At 43.2% G+C, this 21366-nt stretch overlaps 4 protein-coding genes across 4 annotated transcripts; 2 read left to right on the top strand and 2 right to left on the bottom strand.

Annotated features, from left to right (window-relative positions):
- The first annotated feature begins 156 nt into the window (after nt 1–156).
- Nucleotides 157–2740, top strand: cdab (cytidine deaminase b). The gene is made up of 4 exons (XM_070957921.1): nt 157–394; nt 1329–1440; nt 2315–2372; nt 2600–2740. The coding sequence occupies exons 1-4, from the start codon at nt 208–210 to the stop codon at nt 2738–2740; spliced, it is 498 nt and encodes a 165-aa protein (XP_070814022.1). The 5' UTR covers nt 157–207.
- An 82-nt stretch (nt 2741–2822) lies between these two features.
- On the bottom strand, nt 2823–13552 carry dnajc16l (DnaJ (Hsp40) homolog, subfamily C, member 16 like). The gene is made up of 15 exons (XM_070958861.1): nt 13154–13552; nt 12903–12969; nt 12598–12743; nt 11301–11476; nt 9451–9635; nt 9037–9141; nt 8492–8650; nt 8157–8287; nt 7739–7916; nt 7353–7535; nt 7135–7211; nt 6811–6891; nt 6508–6597; nt 5511–5681; nt 2823–5318 (listed from the first exon to the last, which is right to left on the bottom strand). Exons 1-15 carry the CDS (start codon nt 13339–13341, stop codon nt 4829–4831), a joined length of 2427 nt encoding a protein of 808 aa, XP_070814962.1. The 5' UTR covers nt 13342–13552; the 3' UTR covers nt 2823–4828.
- Nucleotides 13553–14486: 934 nt separating this feature from the next.
- b3galt6 (UDP-Gal:betaGal beta 1,3-galactosyltransferase polypeptide 6) lies at nt 14487–17900 on the top strand. The gene is made up of 2 exons (XM_070958862.1): nt 14487–14788; nt 15372–17900. The coding sequence occupies exon 2, from the start codon at nt 15382–15384 to the stop codon at nt 16399–16401; it is 1020 nt and encodes a 339-aa protein (XP_070814963.1). The 5' UTR covers nt 14487–14788; nt 15372–15381; the 3' UTR covers nt 16402–17900.
- A 428-nt stretch (nt 17901–18328) lies between these two features.
- Nucleotides 18329–20579, bottom strand: LOC139329380 (protein FAM107B). Its single transcript, XM_070959675.1, has 5 exons — nt 20472–20579; nt 19795–19828; nt 19236–19392; nt 18604–18748; nt 18329–18469 (listed from the first exon to the last, which is right to left on the bottom strand). The coding sequence occupies exons 1-5, from the start codon at nt 20493–20495 to the stop codon at nt 18368–18370; spliced, it is 462 nt and encodes a 153-aa protein (XP_070815776.1). The 5' UTR covers nt 20496–20579; the 3' UTR covers nt 18329–18367.
- Nucleotides 20580–21366: the final 787 nt, after the last annotated feature.

Below are 21366 nucleotides of genomic sequence, written 5' to 3'. Positions count from 1 at the left end.
TCTCTTTAACATCATGTCTGTACAAAAGGAGTAATGGCAACAAAAACCACTTCCCATTGCCTCATGACTGCACGCTGGCATGCTACCAGGTGATTGGCTGTGACAGCTCCCTCTCCCCCTTTACCCTGTCCCATTCACGTTTAAAGCTGCGTGACAAAAGACTCATTCACTGACTCAAAAGTAGCCTCAACAACTCCAAGAGAAAATATGGACCGAGTCAAGTTCAGAGGAGAGGTAATGAATATGAAGGACCACGGCTCCAGACACTTGTCCCAGGAAACAGTCAAGAGGCTCATCCACCAGTCTCAGGAGGCAAAGACGAAAGCCTACTGTCCTTACAGCAAATTCAGGGTGGGGGCTGCTCTCCTGACCCTTGACAACTGTGTTTTTACAGGTAAGGCACAAACTTTGGCATGAGTTTGAAACAAAGGTTTAGGATGGACAGGATAGCAAATTTAATGAACATCCACTTTTTTTGTTGCTAAACGTTAAGACTGATTTCTCTCTTCTTATCATTTAAGCTCTAAGTTCTTTGCCATCATCAGCAAGAAGACTTTAAAATGCCATATACGTCTAAAAGAAAGAATTGTAAAAGTTTAGTACATTGCAAGCAGAGAAGAGATCAGAGCCACAGCTTTACGCAACTTGTGTTGGAGTAAAGTCCTTCCTCGCTGTTTTGTTATTGTTTGAGATCATTTGACATGCGGGAGACGTAACAGAATTTCATTTGAAGTGCAAGGAAATTGAACATTAGCTTGATGAGAGATGAATTTTGGCACACTACGCTAATGATTACCTGAAAACAGGCAGTTCAAATGACTGGACTCCGTGAGGAAAGGGTAAAGGTTTCATTTCAACATGTCTCTCTACAGCAGCCCGCCCTTAAACCCTCACCAGGAGAAAGCCTTGATCATTCTAAGGGGTTGAGAATAAAATCACATTTCTAAGGATCAAGAAATCTTCATTTTCCCATGACTTACGGTGACCTTTTGTAATTGCATCACCTGTGTCAACAGTGCTGTCCACACAGACAGGGATGTCAAATCATTGTCAACAAAGACACCACTCTCCTATTCATGTCACTGGACTCTACAAAGCTGAGCGACTCACGTGTCCCTGAGCAGAACAGTCTGGGGGGGCAAGGGCTGGCAAACAGCTGTGAGTGCAAAGACCGTTTGAGCAACTATTTGACCAGGACAGAAGAAGTAAACAGAAAGACCCTTTGATGGTGGAAACGCCTCTATTTTCCAACTTTCTTTTTCCTAATTTTCCTCTCTGTAAACTAATTCCACTCTAAGCATCTGTTGACTGTCCTTGTGTTTCTGCAGGCTGCAACGTGGAGAATGCGTGCTACAACCTGGGTCTGTGTGCTGAGAGGAACGCTATCTCCAAGGCAGTGTCAGAAGGCTACACAAATTTCAGGGCCATTGCAATTGCCAGGTGACACCCTCCTTCTCGTAACCCAGACAGTGGCGTTGCTAGGGTCTCTTGAGGCTCCATGCAAGAAACCCCTGGGGCCTCCATCCCACCTGTGCATGCCGCAAAATTTGTTTTTTGCACACATAAATGCACAATTTCCCATTTACATTTGAGATGAATACTGAAAAAAATAGATTAGTGGTTCTCAAAGTGAGGTCCAGGAACCAACAGAGGTCCCTGAAAGCCCAGGCCTATCAATAATTGTTGTTGTAAATAAGTGGCCGGGGGCTCCAAGCAACTGCCTGGCTTGCCTGTCCGCAAGCCCCGCCCCTGAGCCCAGACCATGATATGTTAAACTCTCTGCATTTCCTTTGCAACACCTGCATCCGTCCTGCCCTGCGCAAGCCCACCATCATCATTCAAGCATACCAAACCATGACTCCTTTTACTTTTTCAGTTTCTTGCATGTCACCAAAATTCACCAAACTGAGTCACACTTCCTCTATTGCCTCTCAAGTTCAACAGTTGCTCAAAGTGGACAAACAGGTGAGGCAAGAAACAGCTGGACGTGGGTCTCTGCCAAGCAGCAATCAACATGCTGTGCCTAACCGAGCAGAAGATTTTTTTAATAGCTCTGTGATGATTAAGATGCCTTCATCAGTATTGTGAGAAACGGGTAGAGAACAGAGCAACAGTGGCAGAAATGTTAACATTTGCTGGGGAAAATGGGGAACCAATAATATGATTATTATGAAGAGGGCTCCAAGAACCTGGTGTTCAACATTCATTTCCGATACATGTAAACATCAGCTACATCATCAAGCGCCCGCAGGCCTAGCTGAGCATTCAGACCTTTTGTTTCTCAATCATATGTTTCCAAATCTGTTCATTGCAGTGACCTGGATGACCAGTTCATCTCCCCGTGTGGTGGCTGCAGGCAGTTCATGAGAGAGGTATTATCATCTCTGCTGGTCTACTGGTTTCAGGAGCTTTGACTTTCCAGTCTGTGATGATATATCAAGGTCTCCACATAGAGCAGTGTAAAATGTTTTCAGCTGGTAAACCATTGTACACTGTTTCTTAACTTTCAGCTGTCAGGACTACACACAAAACATTGAGCACTAAGGGGTGCTTCGCCAACATGCTGTACTTTCTTTTTTGTTTGTCATCCTCCTCACAGTTTGGGCTAAACTGGGACGTGTACCTGTCGAAGCCCAATGGCTCGTACCTGAGGATGACCGTGGATGAGCTGCTGCCAGCATCCTTTGGCCCTGAAGATCTATCCATGAAGAAAGCGTTTAACATTCCTAATGAGGACTGAGTCTGCATTGTAGAGCAAATCACACACCCCCACACAAGTTTTGGTTCTTTGAACCATGATAGCATGTACTGTTGCTGCTGAAAATGTGTATTCATGTTTGCTGGTAGCTCCATTTATGATAATTTATGGTATATTTGTTCTTGTATCATCTACTGAATGCGAGCAATGTCACATATTTAAGTGTATTCTACGTACAGCGTAATTTTAATAAACATATCATCAAGCTAATTGCCAGAGAGCTGGAAAATTCATTGTGCCTTCATTAATGATCCATTGACCTTTACATGAACAAACTGAATGCTGTGCTGCTGTAGATAAAGATGTTTCTCAGTTAAAAGAAGCGTGAAGGAAAATGACAAAAATCAAGGCAAGTCAAACTCATCTGCACATTTTAATAAATAAACTGTTTTAAAAGGAGTTTCTTTTACTAATTTACACTTCATTTCTCACATTTGGATATGGACACAAATGAAGCTCAAAGGACATACAAGAAAAAAAAAAGATTACAAGTTACAGTGTACTGCAATTATTATTTCTTGAGCAGCAAATTATTCCATTACAGAGTCAAAGGAGGAGACGGAGGGAGTGTAACATTTAAGTTAGCAGTGCAAATTCGCTAAACATTTGCTAGTGATTTTAGATTTACTTACTCCATGCATTAATATTTACAGTGGTTTAAGGGCACAGGCTTAAAAAGGGCAAGTATAAGAGTAGGATTTTTTATTGTTTCTCCCTGATTCAGACAGTTGACAAGAACTTAAAAAAATAGGCGACAAAAAGGCAGATTTCAACATTTTGGGTACAACTTACCCAAAATGATCAAACTTCATCAGAATTCAAACTTGGCTGGTAGCATGTTCAATATTAAATCCCTTAGCAGAGCAGAAAAACACCAGGAAGCATCCTATTCAATCGGCAACCAGCTTTTTAAACACACACAGTCACGTAGGTGGTGTCATGTGAGCAAGTTGGTTATTGCTGCTTGCGATGTTGTAAAATTCTCTATGTCTTTAAGCCTGGAATCAGTATGGTTGAATCAGATCAAGAAAAGCAAACAAAGGTCAGTCATGAAGTTTAACGGAAAGCTCTGAAAAGTTAAAAAAAAACAAAACAAAAACAACTTGTCTATAAAGTCAGTGCATCAGGCTCAGTTTCCAAGCCTTTATTCATACTGACCCATGTGGAGATCTGATCACACACAGCAGAATCCTCCATCAAGGTCAAGCTCATGTCAACTGGAAGGAAGTGTTCAGGTGCAAAGCCAAGTCTAGACAAAAAGAAGCTTATTCCTTGCTGTATGAATGCACATAATGAATGCACAAAAGAGTTAAAAGGAAAGGAAAACAACAAGTACTGGAGTTATTCTGTAACACACATACATGGGCACACACACACACACACACACACACACACACACACACACACACACACACACACACACACACACACACACACACACACACACACACAGCTAGCTACAGCTACCATCTGTACTATGATGCTTATTAGCTGCTTGTGGGTAATAAACAGAGGCAGTAAAAGCACTCACGTAGTCACGTCAGCAAATAAAGCAATGTGAAAATTTGCTCTGCATGCAGTCAGAATTCTGTGTGTGTGTGTGTGTGTGTGTGTGTGTGTGTGTGCGTGTGTGTGTGTGTGTGTGTGTGTTTGTGTGTGCGTGCGCTACAGCTTGGACAGACATTTTTAAGAGAATGTCAGGAGAAACTCCTGATCTGCTTTTGTTGTTTTCTGCTAGATTCTCTCCTTTTTCCTCCTTCCGTCTCTGCACAGAGGACATGCATCATACAGCTGAGACTTTGCCTCATTAAGCGCATTTTAAAGGTTTGTGGTAGCAAACTAGTCTAAGCCATCACTTCCAACTGCTCCACACTGCCTGTCAGATAAAAATAAGACATTCTGTAAAGAGGCTGCGACAACTCAGTGCGGCAGCCGACCTGTCCCAAAGAGATCTTAAATAATATCTTGAAAACTGCAACATTGTTGTGCATTTTTCTTGCTAAAGAACTTAATCGGAAGGCAGCATCACAAAGTGTATCTGCTACCATTTGTACCTGTCTTCATCTGAGCTCAGCTCTCTGTGGAGTTGTTAGTGGCTTCATCAAGGGAGGGCCAAGCTGGGACCCGTAATCGGGGCAGGGTCCCCTCCATTAGCCTCTCCATCCACAGTCCCAGCCTGTCAAGCTTGTGGTGGACTTCTATGCTGGTGGCCCTACTGGAGCCTTTCTTGGGTGCGGACACATCTTCCCTGGAATGGGACCTGGATCGGGAGTGGGAGCTGGATCTGGACCTGGACCGGGACTTTCTCCTGCTGTCAGCAGAGAATGAGGTCTCAGATGAGGAGTCGTTGGGATCGTCCCCTGTGAAGACGGGTCTGAAGAGGCAAAAGTATTTCTTGTGGCCATTGAGGGCCAGGACGTGGCCGTTGTAGTCTGAAGACTCCTCGTCCTCGTCCGAGTGGCCCTCGCTGTGCGCAGCATCAGAGGCGGAGCGAAGGAGCGAGGGCATCCAGTGGCGGTGCTTATCTGCGTTGAGGAAGGAGAAGTGGAGGGTCTGAGTCCTGTGGTGGGAGAAGGGTTTGGAATTAGACCAAGGGCAAGATACACACTGAAAATACGTGTATGTACACAGCAAGCTTATATTATTCCACGACACATCCTTACTATCATTATTTACAAGCAAGTTACTGCAAAACCCCCTGAGGTGAGCAGTGGCCAGCAGCTCAGGGAGTCCCTGCAGCACTGAGACTTACCCAGAGAATGAAAAAACCTCCTTGGCAAACTTCCTGAGCAAGGCGGTCTTGGAGGCGTTGGTGAGCACCAGGACGACGTTGATGTGGCCCGGCCTGAGCTTGACGAGGTTGCTGGTGTACGTGATGTCTGTCAGCTCCGTCACTTCAACAAAGTCCTTCTTGGGAGGACGGCTGCGTGGACCAATGAGAAAGACTAATATTTTTACAGCTACCAATAACTCTTTGTATAACTCTATTGTATTTAGACAATTTAAAAAAACAAACAAACAGAGCTTATCCTATAAGGACCACAGAAGAAGAAGAAGGAGAGATTTTCAAATACATTACTAATAGCTGCAGGCAATTTCCTCTGTGATGAAATCCATCAAACACAAGCTTTGTGAGGATGTTAATTATTGCTGCACGCTATAATTAATATACCTCACATAACCCCTGAGAGGTGGAAGCATTCAGCTGCCAAATGTTCCCAAATGTCCCCCTCAGTTTATCTCAACACATGGATTGCTGGTAACATGAAGACAACGTGTTGACAACAAACAACCAATTAAATGAATCCATAAACAAATTCAAATATTGTTATAGACAAACGGGGACAGTTTTCTGGCAAACCATTGACACGGGTCTTTACTTTCCTTTCATGGCAGTTTGGACTGTGCTGGTTTATGAAAATATGAATTCATTAACACTACACCACCGAGTCACGTTTAATTATTAATGAGAACATTTCTTGTGGGGCAAAGGGAGGGGGCTGCTTTGACAACTCGAGGACGTGCTTAAGAACAAACCTGCCATTCAACTGCAAAATAAGTTTGGAAATTAATCATTCGGGCAGCCAGTGTGAGAATTAAAGACACCGTTCCTTGCTGTCCCTGTTTTCTGCTGCTGTGCCTCATACTGCGTTGTGCATGTAAAACAGGCTTTTGGCAGTGGATCCGCTGTGACCTTTGCTCAAAGTATTTTGCATCCATCTTGCGTTCACCTCCTTTCACAACATTACCTCGATGTGCTGGTTCTACTTGAAGCATCATCCTCAGTTTGCGATTGCTCCTTGGGCTTTGCTTTCCGGGGTTTGCTCTCACCCGGCTCGCTGAAAATAAGCACCACAGACAAATCATGAGTATGGACAGGCCAGGAAGTCAAAACCAGGGATAATGGCGTAGAATTGGGAGACAAATAAATAAATAAGTAACACATTTCTACTGTAGAAAGTGAGACATTTTGACTTTAAGTAATTTCAAGGCAAATGTTTCGGCCTATGATTAAACTACATCAGGCTGAAACAGGGCCGTGCCTCTCTCACCTGAAGGCCTGAATGATGACGGTGCCAAAAAGGATAAAGAGAGCTGAGAAGATCAGCGACAGGATGGGCATCATCTCTCGCCTTGAGGAGGGAGGAGAAAATAAATATCAAACAATAACACTTGCAGTCACCATGTAGCTTCCACGTGTAGCAGAGGTGGCGCATCACGGCTATAAAAGGACACGCACATCCCAACAGAGCCCCCATCAGGTAAGTCTAGTAACATCAGGAGAATGATTCAGCTTCTGATACATTTGAAACACATCAGCAATCGTCTTTCATTGCAGTAAACGCTGCAGACATTGTGGGTGCGTATTGTCTTACCAGTTTGAGTAGAGAAGGTCATCATATATTTGAAGGATGTAGTCATAGGCAGCATTCATCCACTGAATAATAAACATCTGGTGGGACAGAAAACCATGACGTTAATACAACAAAATTTTGAAGTTAAAATTTTCACCCTCAGATGTCCCATCAGTCATGGCAGCCTCTGACCCCCGGGGTCTCTGGACTAAGGTGAGTGTGCCTCTGCGGTCTCTTACAGGGGCCATCTCATTGTTGAGTTCTGGCAGGGTGGCGTCTGAGCTCAGGTAGGTGGGGTCTTTCTGAAGGAGCTCCAGCTGTTCGTGAAGCCTGTACTTATCTTCCTCACTGCCGTTCCAGCCACCGCTCACAGAGCGATACAGGACCTTACCAGCCTGGCTCCGCCTCTCCAGAATCACCACCTGTGAGAACGCACATATCGGTAATCTGACACATATCAAATTCTGTGTGTTTGTGGATATAAAAGATGCAGGTACACATTGTCCTTGATGGTAGTTTATGCCAGATGACTGAGACTCCTTTCCTATTTTATTCAGATGGCTTCATTTGTTCATATGTCCACTGATGCATGTGTGTGCACTGTGACTGTATTTCTTGCACTGACCTGAGGTGAGAGTGCAGCCTGATTGTGGAGCAGTGTCTGACAGAGAGGCTGCTGCTGACGCTGGTAGACGTACGCAAACCGCAGCACCTCCTTTTTGTTAGCTGCCGCGAAGTCCAAGAAGGCCTTATTGCCTGGGAGAAAGGCTTGGTCCTCCCCTGTGATCAGCAGCACACAGTACCTGCAAACCATGCACAGTCAATTCACCTGCTACTGCAGCCTAACGACACAACGAATCAGTTCACAGCAGCAAACACATTATAACAGTAGTCATGGTTTTAAAAGTTCATTTTACTCCCATTAGCACTGGCTTAGCTTTTCTTTCTTTCTTTCTTCTGGGAAGATGCAAAATGTTATTACACAAGAGGTCAATTTCAGCAAGATATTATGCGCAGCACCATCTGCCCAGAAAATGCCTTACTTCCTCCGTCGGTGGAACTGCTTGACAGGACACAGCTCATCGAAAAGCTGCTGGTTGACCAGCCGTGGCACCTGCAGGAACTTGTTGTTGGAGACAAACTCATCCATGATCTGTCGCTTCATCCCTCTGGCCTAAAAAGGAGAAGGGGCAGAAGGTGTGAAAGGTGTCATGCAGGAAAACGTTTGAGCAGAGTAGGTTTCATACAGAAATATCAAACATGATTCCAGCTTCGTCGTTAAGGCTACCATGCATCAAGTTTAAAACTGGCCAGTGTGTTTTGATACAGCAGTATCAGCAGAAGTAATGGCATAGGCTGCAAGCCGTGCTGGATGTACCTGGATGATGTCAACAGGCTTCTCCGTGTCCTCTTTAAACAGCAGCATAGTGGGGGCGTACGTGTTTATGTTGAACTGCCGCAGCAGCCGAGTGTTTTGTGCATCACCCTGGTCCACGTAGCCGAAGCGCACATAGTCTCTGAAGGCAAACGCTGTTAACTGGAGAGTGGGAAGATGAGAGCCTCCACAATAAATACATTGAAAGAAATAAGAAAAGAAGGTGTAAAAAAATAAAGATCTCAGGGCAGATTGCTGCTTTTATATAAACTCATAACTGTAAAAAATTTATAATTAGAGCTAAGAAATCTTATTGGCTGAAACTTTGTTCCCATATTTTCCCTAGCCTACATTTATTGGCATTAAGGTGGAAACCACTCCAGATCTCACAGAACTAACCAGCTCGAAGAGCCAGGCTGAACACATCTCTCTGTTTTCCTTTATAACTTTTAGTTATTAGTGCAACACTGTGTGTGTGTGTGTGTGTGTGTGTGTGTGTGTGTGTGTGTGTGTGTGTGTGTGTGTGTGTGTGTAAATGTATTACTTACTTTGTAGAGTAAGGGAACGATAGGAACTTGGTCAAACAAGACAACGCTGGGTTTATTTTCTGCATGCCAGCTATCCAGAAAGGCCAGGTAGTTGTCATCTGTGATCTGGAGAAACAATAACAAATAGTTCAAAATATATTCCTGCTAAATTACAACCTGTTTTATGTAGCACCACTTCACCATTTGTACACTTGATGAGTCGTGTGTAATCAGGCCTACATCTACGGCCCTGTGATTTCCAAATGCAGAACAATTTAAACAAAAAAATCCGGAAAAACAGATTTCGTTAGACCTTTCAGTCATAATCAGAAGAGAAGCCAAATTCATATTATTCATATATGTAAAAAAATAGATCAGACGGTCTGTGGGTAATTCCTCATGTGGTAGAAGTGCATTTACGCCTGTTGACTTTACCTTTTCCACCAGTTTCTGGGGCAGCAGGTCTTCAATGAACTGTCGCAGGTGCTCCCGTACCACCGCCTGATGGAAGAAGGTCACCCTGCCATTCACCAGCCCGATGATGGAGGGAGCGCGGTGAGCTCCCAGCTGGTTGGCCAGGCGACGCTCATAACCCAGGTCCACAATGCCAATGCCAACACCTGATGTACCAGTAAAAAAAAAAAAAAAAAAAAAAAAAAAAACGACTGCTATTACACCTGATACAATAGAGCAAAACACCGGGATAAAATACAAACTAAAACTAATTCAGTCTTGTGTAATTCCAGTGAGATTGGACAATAAAACCAGTACATATGAGCACAGAGAGGAATATCACAATTAATGCTGTTTATGCAGCGTCTTGTTTAAATTCCCAGATTACTGAGCAGTAACATAACAGACACAAAGGGAATTCTCTGTGCAGCTCCTGTCCAAGAGACACTGAGAGTCTGGAAGAAGAGCCAGTGCAGGCTGTGGGATTTTCACTCTTGTCTATAAAATTAGCGAGGGACTGCCTAATGGACAGAGTTCATAAAAGATGCATACACCTGTTTTTAGTCTCTCACAGACTCCTGTGGATCAGGACCACTGTATATCACAGCGAAGGAGGAAGTAAACCAATGCTGACTCTGACACGGCCAGAGAGAAAAGCTTTGAAACAGCTGTTCTTATCGTGATTTTAAACACTTGAAAAAGGGGAATATGTTTGAGGCTTTGCATCTTAGACAGTCGAGAGCTGCATGTGCCAGTATTCTTATATGAACAATGGGTCAAATGACTATCTGTAAGGTGAGAAGTGTTTCTTATAAGGACAAACCCACAGAAAGAAATCACCTGACGGCCGTTCCCCTCAGCTCCACAAAGCTTTTAGGATGTTTCAGCTCCTTGTTTTACTTTACGGCCTTTTTGGTTCACTCTCGCCACTCTAATCACCCTAATTTCCAGGTGCAGGAGGCAGATGTTTTCAACAAGCTCTGAAGCTTTAAACACACACTGTGAGCTACCAGCTCAGCAAAGTTGGCCAATAGCTAACATTGTAGAGCATTTAGTAGCTTTCTGACAGTCAGAGAGGTGAAGTCATAGTTAGTGATGGTGGTGTAGTCCAGTACAACACGACCTCTTGATCTCAGTAATAAACATATAAACAAATGAATTTACACTCGTCCAGCAATGTCACAAAAAACTGAACTAAAAAACTAAAACCCAAACTGCTGTATTGGACTGCAACAGATTGTGCAGGTGTACCTAATAAAGGGGCCACTAAGTGTATTTCTCAGGAGCTGGTGAAGATGATAGTGACAGAAGCGGAGTGAGTATTGGACTTAGATTTATCAGGTGGCTAAAACCTACAAACTTAACTCAAATATTATTTCAACATTTTCATCCATACTGTATAAAGACTCTGCTGGTTGTGACTGGTTATCATAGTACCAAGCTAAGGGTTACATAAATAAGGAGGATATTCTTCCACAGCAGGCCACCTAGTTATTACTGATTCCACATGAGACTACATCTAAAGGGCACCGGGAACTGTGCCTCTAATTAGCAGAATTAACTCAACAACTTTAAATTCATCTCCAGTGCCAGACAACTGTTACACAGGGTTGAATTCCTCCCTTGGCTTTACACTTTGTTCCCGGAAACCAAGACGAACAAATAAGCCCTAATGAATAATTAAAGAAATGGCGGCTCTCTGGAAAGCATTGTAACTCTCAGAATTACTTTTGTTCTAATGGTCTGAAACTGAGCAAACATTGTCCTTATGTGTGTGTGAGTGTGTACGGAGGGGTGGCAGACTGATGGGAGCCTAGTGACATCACACTTACCCAGTGGCTCCAGCTCCTGCACCGTCTCCTTCCACACAGGTTCAATGTGGATGCATGCAAAGCACCACTCAGAGGTCACTTTGATTAGGTACGGCCTCTTGTGGCTGTCTGGAAGGACATCGCTGTTAAACTGTGCGTGGTGAAGCAGGTACTTGCTGTCTGCAAAGTCCCTGGACCTGGAGGAGGGTCGGAAGCGAGTCAGTGAGTCTTTTTTTAGACATAACCTACAGGGCGCTGCTGGGACATGACCTGAGAGAAAACTTTCTAAAACTCCAATTGGTTCACTCGTTCTAAATGTTGGTGCACATGCTCAGTGGAGGTAAGATCCCTCTCTGAAAAAACTTATCAAAAAGGACAATTCTGCAAACACAGACATTTAGTTTGTTAAATTTCTTTTTCTCCTTTTTAATCATGACAACTTCCCAGAATCAAAATATAAAGACATTAGGCTCATTTTAAATCACTTATTTTGTTTGATTAAAAGGCTAAAAAAATCAAGTATTCCCTTCAGAGTGGCATGAAATAGAGAAAAAGTAATCAAATCCTCACAACTGATGAGCTCTCGCCAGCAAATGATTGGAATTTGACCAATATGTTGTCCATTTTCTGGTGACTGATTAGCTGTAGAATGTCCACTGCTGTTTCCACCCCACAGTGTGAGTCCAGACCTCTGAATCTGCTCACTCCACCACGCTGACTGACTCATCTGCCATCATGACATGAAACAGCAGTTCCATGGTTGAAAAAGTGACAGAGCCAATCAGCGCCATGGGCGGGACTAGTGCTGTAATCATGCTGGTGTCGAGCCTTGTCAAGCTGTGTGCCAGAGCCAAGGAGGAGTGATAACAACAGCGATGACTACTATAAACAAGAGCTATCAAGGTTGTTCTGAATCAATTAAAAGTATATCTCTAGTGATTGTTTCAGGAAAACTGAATCCCCCTCACTCACAGAAACCTGTAAGAGTGGAGGCAATGCAGTCTGTCTGCTGTCAGGCAAACACTACAGGACGTTATCATAAATGTTTGCATGACTGAACTCTAGCCTTGTTTTTTATTATTATCAATAACCAAAAGGCAAACACAAGGAAAAGCCCAATGCACCACTCAGCTCAGGACAGCAGCATGCCGGGAAAGAAATATTTGTAAACTCAGCGACGGGAACGTCTTGTCAGAAGAGACAGAAGAAGAAACCTGTTCCCTGATCACACTGGATTTGGTTCCAAAGCATGCTGGTACTTCAGTCTTGACGGTGACACACAGTGATGATAGATCAAACTGATCTGAACATGGAGTACCTGGGGAAATGGAAAAACGACTCATCGAAGTAGAAGCTGTTGTGGAAGCCACGGAAAGCGTGATGCTGCGACTGGCTGAAGGGCTGGTTTTCATCCATCTGCCCATAGCGGTCGAAGTTGGACCTTCGCTCCTCATTAGACAGAATCTGTGGGAGGTGAGACAGGACTATTAATGTTTTAGTGACTGCAGAGGGACCATGAGATGGACAGTGAAGCAGACTGAGTGAGCAACGTAGAAAACAAGATGTCAGCTGGAGCTTGTTTGACATGCAGGACATGACAAGTTGTGATGGAGGCTCACCCACCTCGTATGATTTAGAAACCTTGATAAACATGTCCTCAGCTTTGGGGTCCTTGTTCTTGTCTGGATGCCTTAAAAAGGGCACAGAGCACATAATAAATGTAAATCACTGCTGGGACACAGAGGGTTAAATATGTCCTGGGTTTCACGTTTTAAGTTGGACATCATCAGACACCGGCACAGGTGTCAGATATGTGCTGCTGACTGAAGGGGTCAGCCGGCCTACAGAGGAACTGATGTCGGTCTGTCACTCACCATTCTTTGGCAAGGTTCTTGTATGCCCTTTTAATCTCTGTTTGACTCGCACTCCTGCTGACGCCCAGGATTTTGTAGGGGTCATATTCAGAGGCTGTTTTCACCAAATGCACACTCAAAATTAGCAGGAAGATGGCGAGAGACACCGAACATGTCCGAGGTAGTCGGCTGGCTTTTCTAACCGTCATCGCTCGCCCCTGTCCTCGTCCAACGTTGATGTCAGTAAGCTGAAAAGCTGCCCGGTGAAGTATTGTTACAAAGCTACTCTATACCTGACTTATATATCAAACTAAAACCTTAACGTTACATGTTCAGGTATGCTGGCTTCTTCAACGTTAAGTACAAACGACATACTGCTACTTTACAACGATGAGGCCATTATTTTTCTAGCTAACGAAAATCGTCAGTGTCACAACCGGTTATTACAGCTCAGGCTTCCGGTTACACATTTCAAAATAAAATTCTCCCAACCCGGTCAAAGCCACTGCAAATCATGTATGTTAGGTGGAATTAGCAATTACTTCAAATAAATTACCCCAACATTTGGGCCTATGTAAGTTAAAATACTACTAAAAGACACGTTATTCAAAATGTTACATATAACAGACATGTGAAAAGTCGACTATTAGTGTCAACAATTCGTGGACACTGGTTAATGAATTCAGAAACACAGTTTAAAACGGCAACCATATGACAAAAAAAAAAAAGGTTCTAGGAAATCATCCTATATTGGTTACATTTGTTGAATTTTTCATTTGCATTAATTGATATGCTTAATTCATCTATTCGTGATGAATTCTTTTGGCGTTGAGAAAAGACGCAATCCGAAAACATATATCAAACAAGTCGATAGTTGTACGGATTAGAGTCTATTTTAATCGATTTTATTTTGAAGCGATATATGACGTCCAGTCCCGTTCGGGCTGTTCTGCCAAACTTTACACTGCGCATCGCTCGATATGGCAGTAACGCGCACGCTCCAGCCAGCAGCTGCTCTCGAGCAGCTCGCAGATTTTTCAATCCCCTTTTTCAAACACATTTTCTGATTACTTATGTCTCGTTAAAGTAAAGACAAGTTTTTACTGCACGGTTATTTTTCTATACATGTAATTGTGATGCCGTATCAGTTCTTGGCAAAAATGTCCAAAGTTTCGTTTGGAGTCCATTTCCTCTTATGTAATTTATATGCATGTTTTTCTAATAATAACAACAACAACAGTTATAGAATGGAAACAAAATCTTTGTCCGTAACTCTTTATTTTTTGTTATTTTAATCTCATTCTGCCGGGGGGCTTCACTTCCGTTTCCTCCTCGTCACTGCCACACGCCACTGATTTGTGTTCACAGTACGACACAGAAAATGAATGCATCGATACCTGGTTCAAGTCGCAACTAGCGAACGATTTAACGTGTCAGTTGTAACCTGCCCGAGCGACAACGCTAAACCGAGTGGTCGCTACCTCCTGTTTGGACCAATATGAGCAACTTGTGTGTGTTTGCATCCAGCGGAGCGAGCTCAGAAAGTGCGCAGAGGGTCTTATCTCGGTAGCTAGCGTTAACGTTAGCTCTGCAAAGCTGCTGTGTGTGTGGCCCGCGCAGGCTGTGTTGACTGTCGGTACTTCTCACTAAGCTAAGGTAACGTTAACTAACAAATACTCCTTAATTTTCAAGGTTTGTGGCATTACTGTTGCCAGTATATACAGTGTACGGTTCAACTTCTATGCTTAGAAAGCAGGTGCTGCTAAAAAATGAGCTGAGACAATCTTACTGAGCTCGATAGCTACCGTTATCCAAGGTAATGTCTGTGATCCAAATGCTGAAATCTCAAGACGAAACTTTAAAAGACAGGAGCTGAAGGAGCTGCAATTTAATGCCTTTGGCCGCTATGCACAGTCTGACACAACACACACACACACACACACACACACACACACACACACACACACACACACACCCACACAACACACTAGACATTTTCCCGAGTCTCGTGCATGATTGTTTACATCTGTAATGTCTCTGAACAGCCGCAAAACCAGTTGAAGCAAATATTTATTGATTTGTGGTCACTAACTATACCTTCATTCAGCTTGTTAAACTCTTTACTCATTTTGATCAAGCTTGTAGAGAGGTGTGGCTGCTAAGTCTCATCTAGTTTTGATTAGCCACCTGAAATGTTGAATTACATTAGCGCTAACAATCTCTTATGTTTTCACCCCAGACTCTGCATCATGAATCTGCTGCGCCTAGTTTGCCGCCACAAGACAGCACTGGTCATCGGCACTGTGTGCAGCTTTGCTGTAGTTCTGGTTTTCTTGGCCAAATGTACCTCAGAAACCTTGAAACAGGGCCACCAGGATCCTCCAGGCCTTGCCCCTCATGCCAATGCTTTGCAGTCCCGTGCAGAGCAGCATAATGCCCCCTCAGCATCCAAAGACTTTTCAGCCTTCCTCGTGGTCCTCATCACAACTGGACCGAAGTACACAGAGCGGAGGAGTATCATCCGCAGCACTTGGCTGGCCAAGCGGGACTCTGATGTTCTGGCCATGTTTGTGGTGGGAACTCAGGGGCTTTCAAACGAGGACCTGCAGAACCTTAACACAGAGCAAGGGCGTCACAAGGACTTACTCTTACTGCCTGACCTGCGAGACTCTTACGAGAACTTAACACTGAAGCTGCTGCACATGTACTCCTGGCTGGACCAGAATGTGGAGTTTAAGTTTGTCCTCAAAGCAGACGATGACACGTTTGCTCGGTTGGACCTCCTCAAGGAGGAGCTGAAGGGTAAAGAGCCCAACCGCTTGTACTGGGGCTTCTTCTCGGGGAGAGGGCGAGTGAAAACAGCTGGGAAATGGCGGGAAAGCTCTTGGGAGCTTTGTGACTACTACCTGCCCTATGCTCTGGGCGGGGGCTACATCCTCTCAGCTGACCTGGTACATTATGTGCATCTTAACGCAGGCTACTTGAAGACGTGGCAGAGTGAAGATGTGTCGCTGGGCGCCTGGCTGGCACCGGTGGATGTTCGGCGGACACATGACCCGCGCTTTGACACGGAGTATAAATCACGTGGTTGCAACAACAAATACTTGGTGACACATAAGCAGAGCTTGGAGGACATGTTGGAAAAACACCAGACTCTGCAGCGTGACGGCAGACTCTGTAAAGAGGAGGTCAAGCTACGATTGTCCTACGTGTATGACTGGAGTGTGCCACCCTCACAGTGTTGCCAAAGGAAGGATGGTATTCCTTAAGTTTTGTCCTTTTTACAAGACTGAAGTCGGCCTCTGATTCATATCTTCCACGTTGGGATACGGTTAAGGGATAATGTTTTTCCACTCCATCGTTACACAATTTAGAGACAACTGGTCCTTGACATAATAATAAATGCTGTAATCCTGTTAAATCCCTCTTTCAGATTTGGAAAAGATTTTCGGTTGAGGAAAAGTAAAGACATTTCCTTTTTTTCCTCTCTTTTGCAAATATGATGGATCTTTAAACAGTGTTAAAGCTTTTACTATGATGTCTACAAGTTAAGTGGTGTAACGACAGAGAATTGGCTGAAAAATGTTCCCCCTTGACTCTTGAACAGGAAGCCAACTTCAGTCTGGTGTCCTTTCTGACCTGTAAACTCCTTCGGCCTTGTTCTTTGGACCCACGCTTCTGTCAGTGCTCTCCTTACCGCCAGTTTACCATGTTGGCCTATTCTCTCCTCTGTCTGGGCTTCTTCTGCTGTACCTCTTGCTAAATATTTTCCAACACTATAAGATATGTTTTTAAGGTTATTTCAGTGTAGTAGATAATACAGGGAAATGCAGACGGGAGATTATTACCCTGCCGTGATGTCTACTTTTTTTGTGAAAGAATTTTTATTTGTTTTTTATTTATTGTTAATTTATTCCGCAGCAAACACAACACACTGGTATGAGTTGGGACAGAAACACAGTGGCTGTGGTTGCTGCTTGTGAGTAGAAGTTGTATTTATATATGTGTTGGGGTTGGGGGTCATGTACAATTCAGAGTTAATGGAGCAGAAATGTTCACTTTTAAAATGTAAAACTTCTGTTTACTGTCAACGGTACACAAGTTTTCATGTGTTTTTGGAGGTGCAAACATGCATAAGAGAAAATGTTGAATGTGTTTGATTCAGCAGGCCTTCTTATTCCTGCAACAGTCTCACTTTAAAAATGCTCAATATGTAACATTTCTGTGTTGAAATATCTGAAAACGGCAGAAATGACATAGTGTGCGTTTAAAGTTTATGTCAGTACATTTACTGTGCAGAGATAACACGTTTTTTTGTGAATGTTTGTTTGCAGCGCAGATTCAAATCGAGAAACTTGATGTAAATACCAGCAGGCACTTGGTCACTTTTTTAAACAAGAAACATCATTTTAAAGAATCTTTGAATGAATCATTGTTCAAACACTACTTGTTCTCTGTTGTTGCGCTCTCTGACCTGAACTCACCCTGTGATGTCAGTAGCTGTGTCCCCAAGCTTGTGAAATGTGTACAGGGTTGATTGAAGGGTGTGATATATGGAGCAAAGAGCAGTTGAGGAATTCTGCAAAAAGAGCCACCTCTGAGCTCGTTTTCATGACCGCTGTTAAGTTTTTGTGAGCAATGACATCACTATTTTCTCACTGCTGTCACTGGCTGAGTCTAATTCAGCACAACTTAAGTTTCAGTGTTTGTTTTTACGTACATGTTCAGCCTCCCTGGATGTTTTATTAAACATTTTAAATGTATTCTCGTCACTTATATTCTTACGTGTTTATTGTTATTTATTATTGATTTATTATATTCAGAAGTGTGTTTTCATTAATCACCTGAAAATAAGAATATTTGTGTTTTCGTTAACTTAGGATGAGCTCTTTATATCTAAAGAGGGAGTGGGTCCCCCTCCAGAGTGTGCCGTGTTGTGCCACCAGGGTTCTACAGAAGCCCAGAATGGACAAACCAAACATTGTTTTTAGTTGTTACCGTGTGTGGGTCATGTGTGGCGAGGTGAATTCAGGTTGGTGTGATCTGCAACCTCACCAACAGATGGCACTAAATCCTGCACACTGGTCCTTAAAGCATCTTACACTGAAATTTTCCAACCTCAAACAGCGTCTGAATTCACATGATTATTCCAGTTGTCAACCAGTGATGGTTCTCCTCTTAAATGACAGCAGGAACTCGTCTATGAACAGTGTTTATTTGTCTCTGCGCTGGTCGTCAGAGGGAAGAAGTCTGGATACGTTTCAGGGCTCCTCTCACAGTAATGAACTCTGGTACGTTCTGCAGTCTCTCGCTCCTCCTCTTCTCCTCCAGCTCATACTGCAATACAGGAAACATCTGTTTGAACTTCCTCCTCACTGAGAACATCTGCAGAATTGCTCACTCATACCCAACAAGTAAATAGATTATAACATGTACTGTACTCCCCAGGTTTTCCATCTTAACATACTTACAACTTGCATTTTCTGCTGCCTCGCGTGCAGCTTAACCTCCAGGTCAGAGGCGGAGCGGAGGGCCAGCTCCCTCTGCTTGTGCCGCTCCCTCTGCTTGTGTTCCAGCACACACTGCAGCTCCGGCTTTTTTCTGGGCAGTAGACCTCTGAGGACACATGAAAAAAGAAATGTTGATAAGAGGATGGCATCGCAAGATGAAGATCAGCAACCAAAAAACCACCTAAAACTTCCCTTGAGTGCAGCCTATCCAGATCATTTACAAACTTTGTTGTGAACGCTGTCGTCTGTGATAAAGGATAAGATGTAGAGTAGGTGGGTGTGGAAGCTTATTGATGACGTTTGGGGATCATTTTGAGTAATGGTATTATCAATATTTGGACAGACTGTGACTGGATTCCTGAAACTTAAGAACTGTAAACCAAATTCTGTTGCTCTGCAGAGAGATTAGTGGCGATCTGCCACGAGATGTTGTACGTTTGACTCGATAAGTGTTAAACACCACCTAAACACAACACTGCCCCTGTAGATGTTCCTTCACTTATATCTCATTTGTGTGTACGTGGATCAGCACGTGCCTGCTGCCGATGTGACCTGACCACAGACGGCAGGTTCAGAGCTCAGTGTTTTCTCACCGTCTGTGGCAGAATAGCAGCTCCTGGTGAAGAGCTGTGTGCTGGTGGGAAGCCAGGAAGGGATTTGGCAGCTTCCTGGGTTTGATGAGGTCACCGCCCTCCTGTTGTTGACCCTCAATCACCTGACGTGGTGGGACCATCCAGCAGTGATGTCTCTCTGACACGAATACAAGCCAGCACTCTCAGTCACATTCACATATCCTTGTTAGTCTCTGTACACACAGCAGTGTGTGTCGAGCTTCTGTTGGTAGCTAAATGTTAAAATAGGTGCTGTTTAAAGTTCAAGTGTTATAATCAGAGTGGCTTTTAAAGGGATGGCCTAGAGAGATCACTCCATCTGCATCTTTAGATTGACTAAAGCAGGCGTGCACAGCAGACTTGACTCATTTCATCAGCTGATCTCAGTTTTCAGACAGCTGATTGGACAGACTGCATCCTCTTGATTGGTTGGAGGAAAAACCTGCAGCCACACGGCCCTTTGTGGAATAGTTTGGACATGCCTGGACTAAAGCAATATAAAGCTGGCCTTAAACTTGCCTGTTGTTTGATTTTATCTTACCTTTTCTATTTTGAAGACCCATTTTTTGCGATACCTGAAAGAAGAACAGCAGAGTGCACGTTAAATTGAAATGAGGAAAAGATATTTCATGTATGTATTTTGCACGTAAAATGTGTAAATGCATACAGACTGTTCTGCTACCCATATTAAAACAAGTGAATTAAACATGGGGGTCAACACATCTGGACATATTCAAACCATCATGAAGAAGGATAGTAAATGCTGATAAGTGCTGATATGATATGACAGCATATAGTCTTTTGTTTCTGGAGTGGATTACGCATTACATTAAAAGGTACATTGAATGACAAATATTTTCAAAAACAAAAAGCCATGTAGTTTATGCAATGTTTAATGGACTAAAAGGATGTCACAAACCATGCTTTCATTCACTTTATGGACTTTGTTTCTCATAGCTACATTGATGCCTGAAGCAAGCAATTCTATGTTCAGTGCCGCATGTAAAGGCAGACGTGTGATATTGTCTTGGAGAATTTTTATTGTTGTTACTTCTGTTGTATGTTCTTCTGTTCTTTGAAACCCTGAGCCCAGCCCAAATACGTTTATTTAGACTGTTTTTCCTACTTAATCGTAATCATTACTACTTCCATTCATGCTGCACACCATTACAACTAACTGCATCACACTACAGAAGTAGTGATAAAAACCAGTCTTACCTGTGTGCTGTGGTAGAGACGCATTGCTCAGGGCGAGGTGTGCTGAAGTGTGTCCTCACAGAAGACAGAGCAGAAGCTAAGTGTTGTTCTCAGGGTGTACAGCGAGGCTGATCTGAACAGGTGTGCCACACTGTCCTGTGATCAAATCTTATTAAGTGTCCTACAACCCTTTGTTCCCCTCAGGAGAGAAACTTCTGTTGTCTCTGACGCAGGGGCGACATATGGAGGGATTAGGATAATGTAATGTAATGATTAGGAAAATGCAACATGATATATTACAACAAAACAAATATGGCTTTGTGTCTCTACTTTGTAGATCCAGCTGTTATCACACACACGAAGAGGAGTGAAATACATTCTAGATTCTCATTAAATTCCACATCTATGTTAATTCTATCAATCGATCTATAATCTATTTTTTCCGCAATATAGAATTACACACCACTGTGCTGCTGCTTTCAAACTATGGATATTCTAGGATATTCTCATGTTCCTGAGGCAAAACCAGGTCAGTGTAGGAAAGACAAATTATTTCAGCCTTGCTCCGACATATTTAATGGAAATGTAGGGATTAAGCTTGAGCAAAGTGCAAATGATGATAGTAAGAGGATTTTCAAAGCAGCAGCAGTAGATGTTGCATGTGATGCAAAATTTGCACAGTACTAAACAAGTGAAGTTAATAAATTGGTACTAATCAATGCATATGTGATATATAAGAGAATCAGATGCACAATGCAAAAAAAGTATAGATGCAGTTAATATGAGTAGAGGGCACATGTTTAGGCATGTGCATGGGCATTACAGATTACATTACACAACTCGGTGTGTCCAGGTGTCTTGTATAATGTACTATTTTGTATTATATTATTACAGAAGTTCACACTTTCAACCAGAG

This window comes from Chaetodon trifascialis, chromosome 3 (assembly GCF_039877785.1).
Source record: "Chaetodon trifascialis isolate fChaTrf1 chromosome 3, fChaTrf1.hap1, whole genome shotgun sequence".
NCBI lineage: Eukaryota > Metazoa > Chordata > Actinopteri > Chaetodontiformes > Chaetodontidae > Chaetodon > Chaetodon trifascialis.
The sequence above is the reverse complement of the archived record's forward strand: the minus strand, read 5'-3'. Positions and strand labels throughout refer to the sequence as shown.